Genomic DNA, 18,026 nt, shown 5'->3' with positions numbered 1-18,026 from the left:
TCTCAAAATTTAACCAAAAATTGAAGTTTTGGCATCAGAAAACCTTCAAATCGTTCATATCGACTTTGACCATTATGGTTGTGAAAATAACAAAAAAGGTTTTGAAGCTTTAAAAATTGTGCATGTTGTAATGCATTACCTGAACCATCTATCTTCAAGAGTTGTAGATCGACAAGATCTGTACCGATTTTTGAGCTACAAATTTTATAATTATTAGTTAAAATAGATTTTAGAGCTATATAGGGATTTCCCCTGCCCAAAATGCTTTTCAAATGAGGTTTTAAGGTGGGAAAAAGTTTATATAGAGCCGTGGCTCTAAAAAATCAAATTAGAGCCCACCTCAAATATTCTCAAATTGATCATCTCGACATCAAGATACGTGGACATGAGAAAAAAATGGATTTCAAGTTTTGGAGATAGTGCATCTTGTAACGCATTTTAGACCGTCAATTTTTAAGATTTTCATAGATATGCTTGATCTACACTATTTTTGAAGCTTTAAATTTTACATTAAAAATAAAAATATATTTTAAAACTATCACAAATATTTCTGAAACCAAATTTCTCAATACTATTTGAAGGTGCGCTCTACTTTGATTGTTTTGAGCCTTGGCTCTATACAAACCGCACCCTTTAAGGAGAAGCTTTACATTTTTCCCATAAAACTTAGGCCTTGTACAAAACTGCATCGAATTTCTAAATGCAATGCAATGACAAGAGCTAGCCTTTCTTATTTTATTTTCAATTTTTTCTTCTTCTGTAACGGTTTGAACTTGAATGCAATCTGTACACCCGCAAATTAAAAACAAGGAGAAATTTTCTAACAAATAAAATATATAATAATGCAAAAGGCTAGAGAACCAAGAAGAAAAATCTTGACTGAAATAGTGGGGAAGGAAAAATAAAAAGGAAATGAGTATATGGTGATTCACAAAATTTTAGATAAAAAAATCCCAACAAGTATCTATTTTGCTCTTCTGTGGTGCATATATACACACTAAAATCTAAATTAAAGAGGAAATGCAACTACAACTGAAAAAAAAAGAAAAGGAGTGAATGTTTGCATAGGCTCATTATGCCTTACATATAAGGTAATACATGCCTCCAGCTTATTATATTTAAATAGGGTAAACCAAACTTGGCAAAAACCCCTCTCCAAAAGAAAAAGGCATGACATGAGATGTAGTCTAAACCATTGTAAGCTTCAAGAGCCTCTCTCTCTTGAGTTTGAGATGCTCCAGTCGCCTCCCTTGATCTGGGCCATTTTGCAGAGCCTCTTTCACCACCCCAAATTCACAAAACTCAGATAGCCATGAAAAAAGGAATGGGGTCTCCTCTTTGCTTATCAGCTTTGCCCCTGTCATCTCTTCTTGAGCTTTGACCCAAGCCAAGCATGAACCCACAACTAGTTCCAAATAACCGGGGTTCTCACCATTAAGGAAGGGCTTTTGGCCACCAAAATCTCTTTCAAGGCCATGCTCTACCACTTCGAGTTTCTCTTTGAACTTTATCACTTCCTTCTCTTGTTCTTCTCCTTGTGTCTTCAAAATGTTCCTGCCAATCTCTGGAAACTAAGGCAATGCAAAGAAAAAATGAGGTCACACAAGAGAGAGAGACTGACTTTGTACCCCAATGATCAATAGAGCTTAGTCTTGGGCTTGAAAAAAATAAATAGAGTCAAAGAAAGATATAATAAGAGAAAATTTAGAATGTGAGTTTTTAACTATCCTACAAAAAATTCACAAAATACGAAATTGGGTAGTCAAGGGTATCGACCATGCTTGAATTCTGTGAATTTTTTTCCAACTATGTATAAAACCTGTTCATCTGATTTTAAACCCAATGTTTTGAGGTGTTTGTGACTTTCATTGTTCTCACGTCAATATAAAAAAAATATGAACAAGGATCATTAACCATTCTAAAAATAGTTGAGCTAATCTCTGGGGTTACCTGAACTTTGGTTAAGCTTTAAGAATGTTAAATGTACAATAGAGCTTGTTTTTCACACAATAATCTCAAAAAAATAAAATAAAAATGAATAAATAAAAAACCATGTTAAGTAGCAAATTATAAATTACTGTGTTATCGAAGAAGTCGGCCCAAAATCGCATGCAAGCCTTCTGATGCGGATTTTTTGGTATCAATGCTGGCAATTCAGGCCATGTCTCATCAATGTATTCAAGAATGATGAGAGACTCAACAATAGGCTTTCCATTGTGTATGAGCACAGGGACCTTCTTATAGACAGGGTTGAGTTGCAGAAGAAGTTGGCTCTTGTTGCTCAAGTCATCTTCTATGAATTCATACTCTATACCCTTGAGCTTGAGAGCCACCTCAATTCTCCAACTATAGGGGCTATGCCATACCCCAATTACCTTCACCTCCCTAGACTCCATCTCTCATGAGTACATGTTGTGCTTTGGGTTGCTAACTCACATGAGAAACCTGAATATTTATAAGCCTTTCTTGCAAATAGATAAAATGTTTTCGAGAATACCATGTTTACTATGCTCCCAAGGGAGTATATTATGCACACTCTCTTGCACATATGATCTACTTGGACGATTGTTTCAATCTAAAATTTTGGATACCTCCTAGGAGTCACTAGATGATTATTTCAAATAGTTCTCTAATGCTTAGATTTTATCTTTCAAATAATTGGATGGTATTCAATTATGAGGCATTATTTTTCTCAACCCCAAATAGAGTATGATTTGGAAATTTTTTTTCAGTGAGCTTAGTCTGTGCGTTGAAGATATTATATCCCTGAAATTTGGGGTCCTAAAAGCAGTTCTAAATTGGGTTTAGCCTGAGGGAGTAAACAAATATTATGCTTCCATAGAAGCATGGATTTTTTTTGGCTTTTGAGGAAAGATTTTTTCCCATGTAAATGGCACTTTTCTAATGTTTAGGTGGGGAGTGGGTTTTTCCTTTATTATTTTATTTTAAATTTTAACATTTGGGTTTTTTGGGGGAGATGGGTCCGTCGAATATGACTGCTTCCTTGCGTAAGTGATGACATATGAGGTGCTATAATTGCTCATTAAGGTGCCTAAGATCTTGATTTTTGAGTGCTTTCTTGATTCTTTATCTTTATTTGTTCTAAGGTGCAATGAATGAGGAATGCAAATATTTCTTTTAGTTGGATGGAATTTATTTCGGATACAAGTGAAGGTCGATAAAAAACGAATGAATTGGTCAAAAAGTGAATTGAAACCTTGACCAAAGAAAGGGTCAAGGTTTGATTTTTCTCCAATCTAAATTTCTAAGTAATCTGTCTTGTCAATCCTGCATAGTGGGACGCTAAGGTGGATGCACTGTCTAAAGAAGGGGTATCGAGAAGGGAAATGACTCTTTTTTGGATAGATATATTTAATGTTGTGCATTATCTTAATGGAAAAATTTTATATCAGAAATGAGGTGCATCTTAAAAATCCATCCAAAAACTTAGTTCAGGCATTGAAAAATCCTACAATTGATTATCTTGACCTCGAGATATATGAATATGAAAAAAATTGAAGATTTAAAATCCCAAAATTAGTGCATCATATAACACATTATCCATACCATCAATTTTTTAAGTTTTTAAATGTTTATGGATATATATTAGATGTACACAATTTTTACAACTTTAAATTTTATAATCAGGGGTATAAATAGATTATTATGTTATTGTAAAGGTTTTCGGCACCAAAATTATATTTTTTAGTAAAATATAGAGGTGTACTTTACATTGATTGATTAAGGTTGACATCTTATACAAACCACACCCATATCTTAAACAAGATAAATGAAACATATGTTACGTTAAACAAATCCAATTAAAATCATCAAAATAACTATTGGTACACCATGCAACTTCTAGTCTGATGGTTAATTATAGGAAATCTTTACATGTAGAACCAATCACATATGATAACAATTTATACCATCGAATATGACCGAATGGCTGGGATAGCCTCAACCATAATGTTATTACCTTTTGAGTATTTCGATCTGACTCATAGTATTTTATTTTGATTTTTAATTTTAAAAATTATTTTTACATGAAATTTAGGAAGTGGCTACTTCTCATAGATGAATAGAAGTGTTTTCGCGAAAAGAACTGCCCAAAATTCCATACAACTTGCAAGAGTGTCTTATCAAAAACTATTTTTTTTGTTAGGTGTGCCCTTGTAAGAAGTGTGCGACTCCAAATTTACTGTAAAAATGATCTATAAGCAGGACATTATGACTAAAGCTTGCCCAATTATCCATTGATCGGACAACTAGAAATATCAGTCACAAATTCTTTATATGTAAATGGAGCTGCATGTAACGGTTTCCTTTGACAAGGGTGCAGTAAAGGAAACAGAATAACAAAATTATATAAAGAAAAAGTTTATATAGAGCCGAGGCTCTAAACAATCAAATTAGAGCTCACCTAAAACATTTCTCTAGAAGAGGTTGTTTTGATGCCCAAATATCCTCAAATTGATCATCTCGACATCAAGCTGCATGGACATGAGAAAAAAATGGTTTTCAAGTTCTGAAAATAATATATCTTGTAACATATTTTTAGACCGTCAATCTTCAAGATTTTCAAGTTTTCATATATCTAGTTGATCTACACTACTTTTGAAGCTTTAAATTTTGTAATTAGAGATGAAAGTATATTTCCAGGCTATCACAAGGATTTCCAGGATTGAAACCATATTTCTCAACACTATTTGATGGTGCATTTTACTTTGATTGTTTAGAGCCTCGGCTCTATACAAACAGCTATATTCCTTAGAAACACAATAATTACAGAGGTTATCACCATCCAATGGTTGGTTGAACGGTGATGGTGGGAGTGGGATATACACTTGGTCCCTGTTTGACATGTGGCCCCAAAGGAAATGGTCAAAAAAAAAAAATAGCAACATTGATAAGGCAAATAGTTCAAATAAAAGGATATCAAAATCATTATTGACCATTAAATGTGAATTTCGGTGGTTGAAAATGCATCATTGATTAAATACAAAGTTCAAATAAATTTTTTTGAACGTTATGACACATTTTAGTATGTCGAATTTCACAAAAAAATTGTGATCTTCTTGCACCAAAAGTTAATGATATTAGTATACAATCTCTATAATCAATATTACATACTATTGAAAGTAAAACCAAATATTTATGCTTTTGGAAATTTAAAATATACCTTTTTATTTTTTTAGAATTATTATAATTATTATTTTACAATTTACTTGGGGCCCTTTTTCGTTAGTTTTAAAATTTTTTTTTTTTTCAAATTACCCACCATACAAAATACTGGATATACCCTAAAACTTTTTTTTTTTTTTTATGAAGTTGGTCCATCACTTCAAAGCACTGGATGACTTTTTTATAATGGTTTGGTCTAGCAACTGCAAGTGCCGGACCACCTTCTCATCATCGGTATAGTGCTTGAAATGCGGGACTGACTCGAACCACAAGCACATAAAAAAAACAAGAAACAAAGGGAGACGACCCTTGAAGGAGGTCCGATGCAACACTTTACGATTTTTTTTTTTGCTATGTTTTCATCCGATCTGCTACTTGAAATACTAAGACAACAAGAAGACAGTTTGGCAAATGGGATGGCAAACCATCCATCCATCCCCAAAAATAATCTAATATTGTTCGGGAGTTTCCAATTACTAATTTTGAAAAAAATAAATAAATAAATTGATTTCAGATTAAATATAAAAAATAATATATTTTTTAATTCCTAATAAAATAGGATTTTATTGGATTAAAATAATAAAAACTTATAAAAAAAAGAGAGGTAGCATCAATGGTCACAAGCCATCATTTATTCCACAAATCAACTGCTTGAATCGCCTAGTCCAAAGCATAAACCAAAAGAAAAAAGAAAAAAGAAAAAAGAAAAAGAAAAAGAAATCTCATGCTTCTTTTTTGGCAGACTCAAGGGCTTTCTCTCTCTTGTTCTTTATGTACAATAACAGGTTGTCAGGACTAGGAATAGTTTCCCTCACCACCCCAAGATCACAGAGAGCAGACATGAATGAGTGCATAAGAGGGGCCTTCTCTTCCTCTATAAACTTCTGTCCTGCAATCTCTTCCAAACCTTTCATCCAACCTGAGCTCGAGGCCAAAATCACATCCAAATAACCAGGGGTTTCTCCATTAATGAAGGGCTTTTTGGTACCAAAATCCCTTTGAAGACCTTTTTCTAGTACCTCAAGGTTCTCCCTATACTCTGCAACTGCTTTCTCTTGCTCTTTCCCCTCTGTTCTTAGAATCTCTTCGCTCGTCTCCAAAAACTGTAGAGTAATAAACACACAAATTCTTGTTCAGGTATGCTTGTTGAATGAAGATATAGTTCACCCCAAAGAAAGGAAAAAAAATAAAATACATGAACTATTATGAGTGCATGAGAGGTGCAATGTATGGAGTATATTTTACCTTCTTGTCAAGAAAATCTGCCCAAAATCTCACAAGGGCTCTCTCGTAAGGATCTTCGGGCATCAATGCCGACAACTCGGGCCACGTCTCGTCGATGTATTCGAGGATAATGAGAGACTCAGCTATGGGCCTGCCACTGTGCAAGAGCACAGGGACCTTCTTGTGAATTGGGTTGAGTTGCAAGAGCAAAGGGCTCTTGTTGTTCAACTCCTCCTCTATGTATTCATAGCTTATGCCTTTGAGCTTGAGAGCTAACTCTACTCTGTGACAAAAGGAGCTTGCCCATAAACCAAAAAGCTTCACCTCGGAATTGGCCATGGCTTCTTGAATGAAAACCAGAGAAATTAGGGTTCAGTTTGGCTTGAAAGAGAGAGAGGTAAGATGAGGTGAGGAGTATGAGTTCTTATAAGAAATTATTTCTTCTTATCCAAGTTTGAGTGATATAATAATTTTGACTTGCGGTCTTTCTCTTGCTCTCCAAGCTTAACACATGTCATGTCTGATTAAAAAGCACAAATTGTGGCAATTTTGACTTCTAAAGGCTAACCTACAAAGAGGCCAATATAGAGAGACATCTGGTTTGGGGTGAGCATGAGAGTTTTGTTGTTGTATGGACTAACCATTCTTCCCCTGTTTCTGACTTTTCTAAAACCATTTTATTCTTATTCTTAAATACTTGTTTGCCTTATAATTTGGAGAAATTTTGGCTCATGTCTCCCTCCCTATGATAATATAATTTATTTTTTATTTTTTATTTTAATTTGGGTGATGCGCGCAACTTAAAATATAGAAGGCTTAACATAGAATCCTGTCATTTTTAACTAGAGAGATACTTCGGCTCGAGAACTATTTCCTTATACAAAAGAAGGATTTGCATATATGAGGCTCCGAATCGACCCATATTCTTAGTATTCGTTTTTTTGTTTTTGTCTTTAATCACTAAACCAAAACGAGGGCTTAAAAACCTTGGTTCAGTTTCTAACTCGCTAGGGTCCCATGCCTAAGTTCAGAAACACCCTCGGCTGAGTTTGACAGCCTGCTCAGTTGAGTATTTGGTAAAAAATGCATAAACTATCGATGGCTAGTGTTTAGGGTTAATCATCCTGATCTGGCATCTTGTCGGGTTTGAGTGATTGGAGTGAGTTCGAGCCAAAAACAACGAATTTTTAATCACCACGCTAAATGCTCAAATAATCTCCTCAAAGTTTTTGTGCAGTACATTTGTTGCCTTTTGTCCATCATTTGAAAAGAAAAAAAAAAAAAAACTACTGTACCTTTTTCTTTTTCTTTTGAAGGTCAATATACCAACTAGAAAGTCCTCATATGGTACTAAAGAAAAGATAACAATCTGAAAGTAATTGCTTTTAGTAACAATCCATTACATGAAAAATTAAAGCCATAAACAAGGACAAACGAAGCTACTCCAAGATGCAATTCTCATGCTAGGCTTGTGTCAATGTGAAGGACCTTCTCCCTTTTGTTTTTGGCATAGGAGAGCAGCTTTTCATGGCTAGGAAAAGTGTCCTTCACAACATTGAGTTCAAAGAAATGTGATCTCCATGAATAAAGTGTAGGGTTCCTCTCAGCTTCAATGACCTTTACTCCTGCAATCTCTTCAAGGACTTTGTGCCAACCTGAGCTACAACTTAGAACTAGGTCTGAGAAACCTCGTCTCTCACCATTAAAAACTGGTAGTCCCCCTCTGAAGTCCTTCAGAAGGCCTTGGTCTAGCACCTCAAGGCTATTTGTGAACTCAGTGACTGCCTTCTCTTGCTCTTTGCCTTCTGATGCAAGAATGTTGTCGCAACATATCACCAACTAAAATAGAGAAAACACAAAGAAAACTTGATCAAGTTAAATCCTTAGCAAGTGGATATGAACAATAGTGGAAGTTATAGTTTTTCCGCAATTAGTGGAAAATATATGCACACCAGAAAAAATAATGCCCTAATATTGAGCAAAGAATGCGATCTAAGTATTTAGGAAATAAAAATATACCTTCTGTTTTTTAAATATTCGTTTGGAATCCTAATGGGTATCCCAACGTTTTACTTCCAAAAATCTTCTTAACTAGGCTTTTACCCTTGGGACTAAGTGTATGGTATTGCTCCATCAGGAGCCGTCTATATGTGCTCTTGGATAAAGATATTTCACATTCACATCATATTTAGAAAAGGTATACAATGAGACCATTTATCTTTGGCACGAGGGGGTCACATTAAATTTGACCATAGGATGTTAAATTGGGTAGCTACATTTATTCCATTGACCAAGTTTAAAGTTCAAAAGAAATGTTCTCGAATTTTGTGACACACCCAAGCTATCAGATATTTTTCACGTCGTTACATGTAATTGTGACTACCTTATACTAAAGGTAAATGGTCTCTTTGTATACAATCTCGAATACAAAATCATTGCCATGATGTAATTATGGAGTGTTGTAATAATAAATAACTCATTCTATAGATGAGTTCAAATAATACCATTTGAAGCCAAATATAAATAGAGGAAGAAGTTAACTTTGCAAGACAATATGGAAAACAAACAAATAAGGGGGAAACCTTCAGATACAAATGGAAATAAAAAACTTCTTTTTTTTAGCCCAAAAATCTTGATTACGTATTAAAAAAGATGAGGATATTTATCATCAAGAGAGAAATCGACTTAAATGGCTGATTTATGGAACTTTGAAAAGCATTTGGGCATTAGAAGTGGGTCAGATCTTCATGTCACTAAACCAAGAAGTGTGTCAGACCTTCGTCACTGTTTTATCGAAGAAATCAGCCCAAAATCTAACAAGGGCTTTCTGATAAGGGTCTTTCGACAATAGCAACAGAGACCCCGGCCACGTCTCATTGATATATTAGAGAATTATACATGATTCGACAACTGCCGTCCCGTTGTGCAAAAGCACAGGGACCTTCTTGTGAATGGGGTTGAGTTGCAAGAGAAGCTGGCTCTTGTTGCTCAAGTCTTCCTCAGTATATTCACATGCTATGCCTTTGAGCTTGAGAACTAACTCAATTCTAACGCAAAATGAGCTTGCCCAAATCCCAAATAGCTTCACTTCAGGAGAGGCCATGGTTTCTTTATGGAAGGTTGATTTATTGAGCACTGTAAACTGAAATGAAATGAGAATGGATGCTTTTATTGATTGTGATTTCTTGGTTTGCGAGGTGAGGTTGTTGGATGTTTGACTAAAGGTGTGGTATGGTTAGGCAAGTAAACTAAGGAAAAGGTTTATATAGAGCCAAGGTTCTAAACAATCAAATTCAAAAATGTCACTAGAAAAGGTTGTTTCTCAAATATCTTCAAATTAATCATGCATGGACATGAGAAAAAATAGATTTCAAAGTTTCGAAAATAGTGTCTTGAAAAGCATTTTTGGACCGTGAATTTTCGAAATTGTCAAGTTTTCATAGATTTCTTTTTTTTTTCTTTAATTGAGATTGGCTGCTTGGTTGAGCTGGCTACGTCCCCATTATTGGGATCCTCAAAGTATTCCTAGACAGGGTTTTACACATAGGAGTGAACTGTATAAAATGCTCCCACAGGAGCATATAATCTTATGATCTTAGATGTGGGAGCATATAATCTTATGATCTTAGATTCTTATGGGGAATGTTAGGGGAAAAGTATCCAATTACACCTAACCATTACATTATTTAATGTTTTAACGAGTTGTAATTGGATACGTTTAAAACGCATTCATGATGTGTCATTTTGATGGGCTATTTAAATTTTAGTCAAAAGAGTGATTGAGATATTTGAAATTAATTAAAAAATATGGATAAAATATTAAATAGTTAAAATATAAGGTATAGCTATACATCCTCCCTAATAGAACCTCCAAATGGTCGCATCTCAAAAGACGGGGATCAGTATTTCAAAATATGAATTGGTGGGGTAGAACATTCACCCATAGATGCGTATCGGATCGCTTTATCGGTGATTCGGATCAGTACGAATCAATGATCCAAAAACTATTAAAAAATAAATAAAATTAAATTAAATTAAAATAAGAATTTATGGGATCGGGATTTAGAGGGCACTTAATGAAATACTAGACATGCTTAAAAAGAAAAAAGGAATATATATATATATATATATATATATATATATATATATATATATATATATATATATATATATATATATATATATATATATATATATATATATATATATATAAAAGAAGACTTAGGGGGAACCGAGCCGGAACCTCTACCATCCCAAAACCTATTTAGTCTTGACAAATTTCCATCCAGATCAACAATTAGGATCGAAAATCCCAAGGTTTTAAAACATTGATTGCCGATAACCTAAGTCACAAGTGATGGAAACAAAAGAAGATGCAATTTGTTCCAAAAGCATAAAAATATTGCGTATTTAGTACCTTTTATCGTGCTTATAATAAGGGACTTCATTTAGTTACCCACTCATTTTGGGAGACAGTAATCCGATGATAAATATGATCAAACACAAAAACAAAACCAAAAGAAGCACGTATCTAGTATTAAAGGGCTCCCCCAAAATACAAAAATATGTTGTTATGTCATAATCCCATGGCATTAACATAGAAAAAACAGAAGGGAAAGATGAAACATGCTTACCCAAATCAATTTACTATGGAAAAAGTTTATATAAATGCGAGGCTCTAAACAATCAAATTAGGGCGCACCTCAAAAATTCATTCAAAGAGGTTGTTTCAATACCCAAAATTCCTCAAATTGAACATATCAACCTCGAGATGTGTAGACATGACAAAAACATAGATTTCTAGTATTGGAAATAATGAATCTTGTAATGTATATTTGGACCGCCAATTTTCAAGATTTTTAAGTGTCCATAGATCTGTTCTATCTGCTCTTTTTTTAAATTTAAAATTTTATAATTAGATATGAAAATAAGTTTTCAGCCCATCACAAAGATTTCCAGTATTGAAACAACATCATTCGATACTATTTGAAGACACACCCTACTTCAACGGTTTAGAGCCTCGACCTTATAAAAACTACACCCATTATATATTGCCATATTGTAGGGTTGTAAAATAAGACATTGTAATCCGCCTTATTTTATTAATGGAAAGCTGGTAGGGGGCTTCTATTTACCAAAAAGAAAATCAATTATACATTAAATCAGTGCACAACCAAACAAGCTATAACTCAAATCAATTTCTTCTCCCAAACATAAAATGAAAGAAGCTGACTTGGCCATTTCAGAATAAAAGGTATATCGTATAAGACAATTTATTTCTGGTATAAGATGATCATAATCATCCCTAAGTGTGATATGTGAAATCAACAGCTAAGGATGCATCATTTCTCTTCTCAAATATTTTAAGTCGCCAATGACACACCCCAAGTTGGTCAATTCCACATCCAACTAGAAGGGATTAGTCACCAAGACCAGACTAGACTAGCCATAATCAGTGCTTTAGCCAGTCTTGCCTAATATAAAACAAATTTAGTAAAAAACCAATCAAAATCAATGTTTGGACCATCCAATCTAATAGGTTGAACCAGATGCATAACGTCTAACAAGTTTTTGTATTAGATTTCACGCCTTAAATTATTATTGCCTTTTAATCTGATCCAATTGCTTTGGCTGATTTTGACCGAACCAAACCCTCTTGTTGGCTCGGTAGTCGATCTGATCTTAATACCATATTTTGGTAACACTGATTGTGACCACGTTGTACAAAAGGAAAAATTTACCTTAAAAATAAAACAAAAGAAATTTATGTAAGAGATATCTATTTAACCTCTTGCCCATTTACAACTATCACAACTCAAGAGCATGAGTTTTTTTATGGCTATTTGAGATTAAATGAAATGATACGAGTAAATGTTATATTCTTTATCTGTTACAAGTAATTTCATAAATTTTCCATAAAACAATTATTGATTCTATCTTTGTAATTTCTCTCTCACGGCTTTCACATGAGAAAGCAGCTTCCCATGTTCAGGAGAATTCTCTCTAACAACCCCAACTTCATTGAAAGCAGCTAGCCATGAACAAAACACAGGTCTTCTCAGTTACTACCAGTCTTTCTCCAGAGACCATTTCCAGAACTTTGATCCAGCTCGACAGAGAACACACTACAACTCCCAAAAAACCAGGGATTTCTCCATTGAAGAATGGGTTCTCGCCTTCAAAATCTTTTTGAACACCATGTTCAAACACCTTGAGGTTCTCTGTAAACTCTATGGTGGTCTCTATTACCTGATCGAGACATCAATAGAAGGAATGAAAAGATGAAGGCCAAACCATAGATTTAGCATTAATGTGCAAAATTCATTTAAAGTATAACCCAAAACTGTGCAATTCTATGCTAACAGAACCAAAATCAATGGAGAAAACCTGAAGGTCAAGCCAAACCATTCCATAACTTTAGTCCAAATATTGAATAATCCAAAATATGATCCTAGAAACATAGTGACTCTCAGCTGACTGAACAAGATAACAATGGAAAAATATGAAAAAAAAAAAAAGGTCCATAAATTTAATCCAAATATACATATATATCCCAAAAAAAAAACTACCTTTATAAATGTTGGGTTTTACAGATATCGATTGAAAAGTTGAAATCAAGTAAAGTATTTTGGCAAAACAAAAACTGAAAACCCAATTCAAAGTGGACAAAAAAACTCACCTTTCTCTCAAAAAAGTCTGCCCAAAATCTCACTAGTGCTTTCTTGTAAGCATTTTCAGGCACAAGAGGAGCAATTTTTTGCCAAGTTTCATCAATGTATTCAAGGATGATCAGAGATTCAGAGATGGCCTTGTCATTGTGTATGAGAACAGGGGCCTTTTTGTGAACTGGGTTCAGTTGAAGAAGAAGCGGGCTCTTGTTTCTCAAGTCTTGCTCTATGTATTCATAGCTAATGCCCTTGAGGTTTAGAGCAAGTTCTACTCTTAAGCAGAAGGGGCTAGTCCAAGTGCCAAGGATCTTCACTCCCTCTGATAGAGGCGGTGGTCCATGGGGGTGAAGACTCAACCCTTGCCACCTATCCTCTCTCCCTTTCTATGCATACAATATTTTTTTAATAAAAAATCAACATGCAATAAATTTAGAGACTGAATCTCACGACTTTTTTAAACCAAAAATAAGAAATCATTTATTCTTCTCCCATGTTTTCACCAAATTTCTCCAAACTTGTCATGTACTATTCCAATCACATTAATGTACAAAAGCCCAAAGTTAAAAAAGATAAAAATAAATAAATTGGAAGAGGTTTATATAAGTGGAAATTGTACTTGCAGCAATAAGGTTGTAATAATATATGTTGAGCATGTAATTGGATGTTGTATAAGCTATCAGATTTTATATTGAATGGTGATAAGTAATTGTGACCTCTCTATACCAAAGATAAATGATCGCATTGTATACAATCTATTTTCTTTATTTTTTCAAAATCCAATCCAAACAGATTGACCTACAATTCAACCAAATTTTGACTAGACTAAACCCCCTATGTCAATTCATAGCCGATCTGATCCTGATAACACATCCATCCTGATAATACTAATTACGAAGAGTTGTTTTACATTCGGTAATATTTACTCTAAAAAATAAAAGAAATTTACCTAAAATACCCACAAGAGATTAACTACTTTCACATTTTGCCCATTAATAAACCTTGTGTTTTTTTATGGGTATTTTGAAATTAAATTAAATAACATAAATAAAGGGTTAAATAGTTTTGCTCTCATTGAGGGATTTTATTAATTGCGTATAAAACTTCTTTTGATTCATCTCTCATGACTACTATCAGAAATTTTCCATCGATTGATTCTACTTTTGTAAGAGAGCAAACTGGACAAGGCCTTTTTCTTTTTTTTTTTTGAGAATGAGAAAAAAAAGAAAAAGAAAATCACTGCCAAAAACCTCTCTACGCTCAATCAATCGTTAGGCCCCATGTTTGGCGTTCCAAAGATTTTCTCTCTCAAGGCTTTGGCATAAGCCAGCAGTTTCCCATGTTCAAATGAACTCTCTTTCACTACCCCAACTTTATTTAAAGCACATAGCCATGAACAAAAATGAGGGGTCTTCTCTGTTTCCACCAATCTTTCTTCAAAGATCTCTTCTAAGAGTTTGATCCAGCAAGAAAGAGAACCCACTAAAAATCCCAAAAGACCAGGGCTTTCTTCATTGAAGAATGGGTTCTCGCGTTCGAATTCCTTTCGAACACCATTTTCAAACAGCTTGAGGTTCTCTGTAAACGCTAACACTGCCATATCTTGCTCTTTGCCTGAATTCCAAACAATAGCTCTGAAAGTCTCTGTTACCTGATCCAAACAACTATACTTGAGAATCAAAAGGTAAAACCCAAAAGAATCATATATTTACGAAAAATCTCCATAATCAATGAAGAAAACCAGAAGATCAAAAGCCCGTAGAATTAAGCCAAAATATGCACATATATCCCATAAAACTACCTTTTAAAAGGGTTGGGTTTTACAGATATCGATTTAGAAGTTGAAATAAGGTTAAGTTTTTGCCTATATCAATACCCAATTCAAAATGGACGGAAAATCTCACCTTTTTCTAGAAAAGGTTGGCCCAAAATCTCACAAGGGCTTCCTTGTAAGCGTTTTCAGGCAAAAGAGGTGCATTTTTTGTCCAAGTTTCATGAATGTATTCAAGGATGATGAGAGATTCGGCAATGGCCTTGCCGTTGTGCACGAGAACAGGGACGCTTTTGTGAGTTGTGTTCAGTTGAAGAAGAAGAGGGCTCTTGTTGCTCAAGTCTTCTTCTATGTATTCATAGTTTAGAGCAAGTTCTACTCTTAAGCAGCACTCCTTCCTCTGATGAAGCCATGGACGCTTGTTTGATTTAAGAGAGAGCGAAAGTGATCAATTTCGTGATTATTATAGGGGACTGGTGCTGGTTTGAGTTTGTCCATATATTACAATCTTAAACATGAGGGGTGATTCCATATCTTTTGTATTTAGTGGAGGAGTTCATTTCCAGTGCATTATTTTGGGCCTGGCAATAGGCTCGGCGGTCCATTCTTGGCTACAGAAAAACTAGGGCCGGAAAAATCAGGGCCTGGGCCTGGGCCAGGGCCCTCTGACCTTGTCCTTTCTTGCACCAACCTTTTAGGGACTCAGGCCGGGAAAAGCCCGACCAGTTGCCGGCCCTGCCACCATCTCTCTCTTAGATACCTATTTCTCTCTCAGTCCTCTGTCTTAGCCATTCCTCTATGACTCCTCTCTCTTAGCCAACCTTCTCTCTCCTTCTAGCTTTGAAAACACAATTTTGTATTGTTGAAATAATTCGTTCTTCTATATTTTGCCCCAACTAAGTGGCCTAAGGTGTATATGTGCCGATAACCAAAAAAAAAAAAGAAAACAAAGAGTTGACAAAAAAATACAAAAATCCAAAAAATAAGAAAAATGTGTGAAGTAAAACTAAACAAACCACATCTAAATGAGCTTAAAAGTAGTGGAAAAAGGAATTTGAAAAAATTCCATGGGGGGTATTTTAGAAATAATTTAGAAGAAAAAACATCAAAAAAACCATTTATCTTTGGGACAAGTTTTTATAGAGCCTAGGCTCTAAACAATCAAATTAGAGCCTACCTCAAAAATTTCACTAGAAGAGGTTGTTTTGATGCCTAAATATCTTCAAATTGAACATCTCGACGTCAAGATGCATGGACATAAGAAAAAAATGGATTTGAAGTTAAGAAAAAAATGGATTTGAAGTTTTGAAAATAGTGCATCTTGTAATGCATTTTAGTATTGTCAATTTTTAAGATTTTCAAGTACTCATAGATTGGTTGGATCTACATTATTTTTGAAACTTTAAATTTTATGATTAAAGATGAAAATATATTTCAAAGCCATCACAAATATTTCTAATACCGAAATCACATTTCTCAACACTATTTGAAAGTGGGCTCTAATTTGATTGTTTAGAGCCTCGTCTCTATTCAAATCGCACCCTTTATCTTTTGTATATGGAGATCACAATCATTCTTATCCCTTAAATTTTAAAATAAGTGGTTGTAAGAGTGTCATTGAACAAACACACAGTTCCAAAAAAAAAATATCGAACTTCGTGATTCACCTCAAGCCGTCCAATTTGATATCTAATGAGTAGAAAAATATGCACCTTCTGTTTAGATGAAGGGGCAAAAGGTTGCAGCCCAATTTCAATAAATGGGGTTACATCATTTTAGAGATTATTATTTAAAAAAGGTAAATGAGTGAAATAAAAATAAGAGAAAAATACATAAATCCCTTCTTTAAAACTATAATCCCAAATAATCTCTTGATCTTATAAATATACCATGGAGCCCAAGTTAAACAAAAAAATACATTGAATTCATTTTATATTTTTTATTGTCTAAATTACATAATTTATCTTTTTTTGTTTTCTTAATCATTATGTTATCTAAGTCTTGGAAAAGCTGTACTGGTCTTTCACTTTCTTCCTCACCTGTGGACCTCTTCATCCCTCTCTCTCTCTCTTTAGCAACCTTCTCTAAATATTTATCCCTCTCTATCATCTTGTGACCTCACAAGTAAGTAAAAAGATGCATCACAAACTTAATTTTTATGATGAGCTTATTCAAAGAAAAATAAAAAAATATATATAAATTCTGTAATTTGGACAACAAAAAAAAGTTAAAAGGGGTTAAATGTTATTTTTTGTATAACTTAAAGGATTCTATGAGCTTCTTATAGGACCAAGGGGTTAGGGTTCTTTGGGATAATAAGTTTAGAGAGGGAAGTATACCTTTTCTTTTTTCTCCTAAAAAGCAAAACATAAAATATGATCCCTTCTATGATATTTTTTCATATTTTTACTATAGAGAACTAAAAGTTTGTGAACTGCAATATGAGACATGGATACTTCTGTTGAGAGTTGAGACACGTGAGATGCTATAGTTGAGCAGAAATCGGCCATGTTTTTTATAAGGAAAAATTATATAAAGTTTAACCTTAAAATATAGAATTAAAGATGCATGTTAAAATCCATCGAAAAAGATTATTTTAATGTTGAAAAACTCTCTAATTGATCTTCTCGACATTGAGATATAAGAATATGAAAAAAAAACATTTTGAATCTTAGAAATAAGTGTTTATAAATTCACAAGATCTGTACCGTTTTTTTAGTTTCAAAATTCATTATCTGTATTGAAAATAGATTTTAGAGCCATCATAGAGATTTTCGTTGTCGAAAGTGCCTTCTAAACGAGCATTTGAAGGGAAGCTTTACTGTGTTTTCATAAATCTTAGGCTAATAGAAACCTCATCCAGTGGACTAAAGCATTTATCATCAACCATGTGAGAAAATGTCATATAGACCAGCAAAACCATGCGAGAAAATGTCATATAGACCAGCAAAAGCATTGAGCAATAATTGTCTTGTTATCTCTCTATGCTTGGTTGTGTTGGTAATGATGAAGATTATTTTGGACACATAATTGGTTAAGTCCATTGTGTTGATGTTAGATGCGTCACCTAATTGCAATTTGCTTTTTTGATTAAGTTTTCAGTGTTTGAGTTCATGGTTTTGCAAACCCCTAACCCGATAGGCCAATGATAAATGTAAAAAAATGAGAGAAAATAAAAATGA

General features: G+C 34.0%; 2 protein-coding genes and 1 pseudogene across 5 annotated transcripts; all 3 read right to left on the bottom strand.

Moving 5' to 3' along the window:
* Window positions 1–936: 936 nt before the first annotated feature.
* Window positions 937–7,067, bottom strand: LOC18422212 (glutathione S-transferase U10). 4 transcript variants are annotated; one of them, XM_020663496.2, is made up of 3 exons: window positions 6,430–7,067; window positions 6,204–6,287; window positions 937–1,571 (listed from the first exon to the last, which is right to left on the bottom strand). In XM_020663496.2, the coding sequence occupies exons 1-3, from the start codon at window positions 6,745–6,747 to the stop codon at window positions 1,188–1,190; spliced, it is 786 nt and encodes a 261-aa protein (XP_020519155.1). In that variant the 5' UTR covers window positions 6,748–7,067; the 3' UTR covers window positions 937–1,187. The 4 variants fall into 4 exon arrangements, with proteins under 4 accessions (XP_020519155.1, XP_006827227.1, XP_088722251.1 ...); XM_088866125.1 differs by lacking the exon at window positions 937–1,571 and adding an exon at window positions 4,368–4,493 and having other exon boundaries at window positions 6,000–6,287; window positions 6,430–6,904; XM_088866126.1 differs by lacking the exon at window positions 937–1,571 and adding an exon at window positions 4,368–4,493 and having other exon boundaries at window positions 6,430–6,904.
* Window positions 7,068–7,789: 722 nt separating this feature from the next.
* Window positions 7,790–9,511, bottom strand: LOC18422210 (putative glutathione S-transferase pseudogene; annotated as a pseudogene).
* Window positions 9,512–12,157: 2,646 nt separating this feature from the next.
* LOC18422209 (glutathione S-transferase U7) lies at window positions 12,158–15,257 on the bottom strand. The gene is made up of 4 exons (XM_088864672.1): window positions 15,237–15,257; window positions 14,500–14,724; window positions 13,088–13,459; window positions 12,158–12,657 (listed from the first exon to the last, which is right to left on the bottom strand). Exons 1-4 carry the CDS (start codon window positions 15,255–15,257, stop codon window positions 12,427–12,429), a joined length of 849 nt encoding a protein of 282 aa, XP_088720798.1. The 3' UTR covers window positions 12,158–12,426.
* Window positions 15,258–18,026: the final 2,769 nt, after the last annotated feature.

Source organism: Amborella trichopoda, chromosome 4 (genome assembly GCF_054954075.1).
Source record: "Amborella trichopoda isolate Santa Cruz 75 chromosome 4, AtrichopodaSantaCruz75HAP2 v2.0, whole genome shotgun sequence".
NCBI classification, from domain to species: domain Eukaryota; kingdom Viridiplantae; phylum Streptophyta; class Magnoliopsida; order Amborellales; family Amborellaceae; genus Amborella; species Amborella trichopoda.
This window is presented reverse-complemented; position numbering and strand designations above follow the sequence as displayed.

What these genes read in the sequence shown, in the direction of transcription:
- LOC18422212 (XM_020663496.2), bottom strand. Translation starts at nt 6,747, where the DNA reads ATGGCCAATTCCGAGGTGAAGCTTTTTGGTTTATGGGCAAGCTCCTTT. An exon ending in CAGATTTTCTTGACAAGAAG is followed by an intron (nt 6,288 to 6,429) that starts GTAAAATATACT and finishes ATTACTCTACAG; the next exon opens with TTTTTGGAGACGAGCGAAGA. An exon ending in AGTATAGGGAGAACCTTGAG is followed by an intron (nt 1,572 to 6,203) that starts GTACTAGAAAAA and finishes GCATTGCCTTAG; the next exon opens with TTTCCAGAGATTGGCAGGAA.
- LOC18422209 (XM_088864672.1), bottom strand. Translation starts at nt 15,257, where the DNA reads ATGGCTTCATCAGAGGAAGGA. An exon ending in AGATCTTTGAAGAAAGATTG is followed by an intron (nt 13,460 to 14,499) that starts GTGGAAACAGAG and finishes TTGTATGCATAG; the next exon opens with AAAGGGAGAGAGGATAGGTG. An exon ending in CAGACTTTTTTGAGAGAAAG is followed by an intron (nt 12,658 to 13,087) that starts GTGAGTTTTTTT and finishes TGTCTCGATCAG; the next exon opens with GTAATAGAGACCACCATAGA.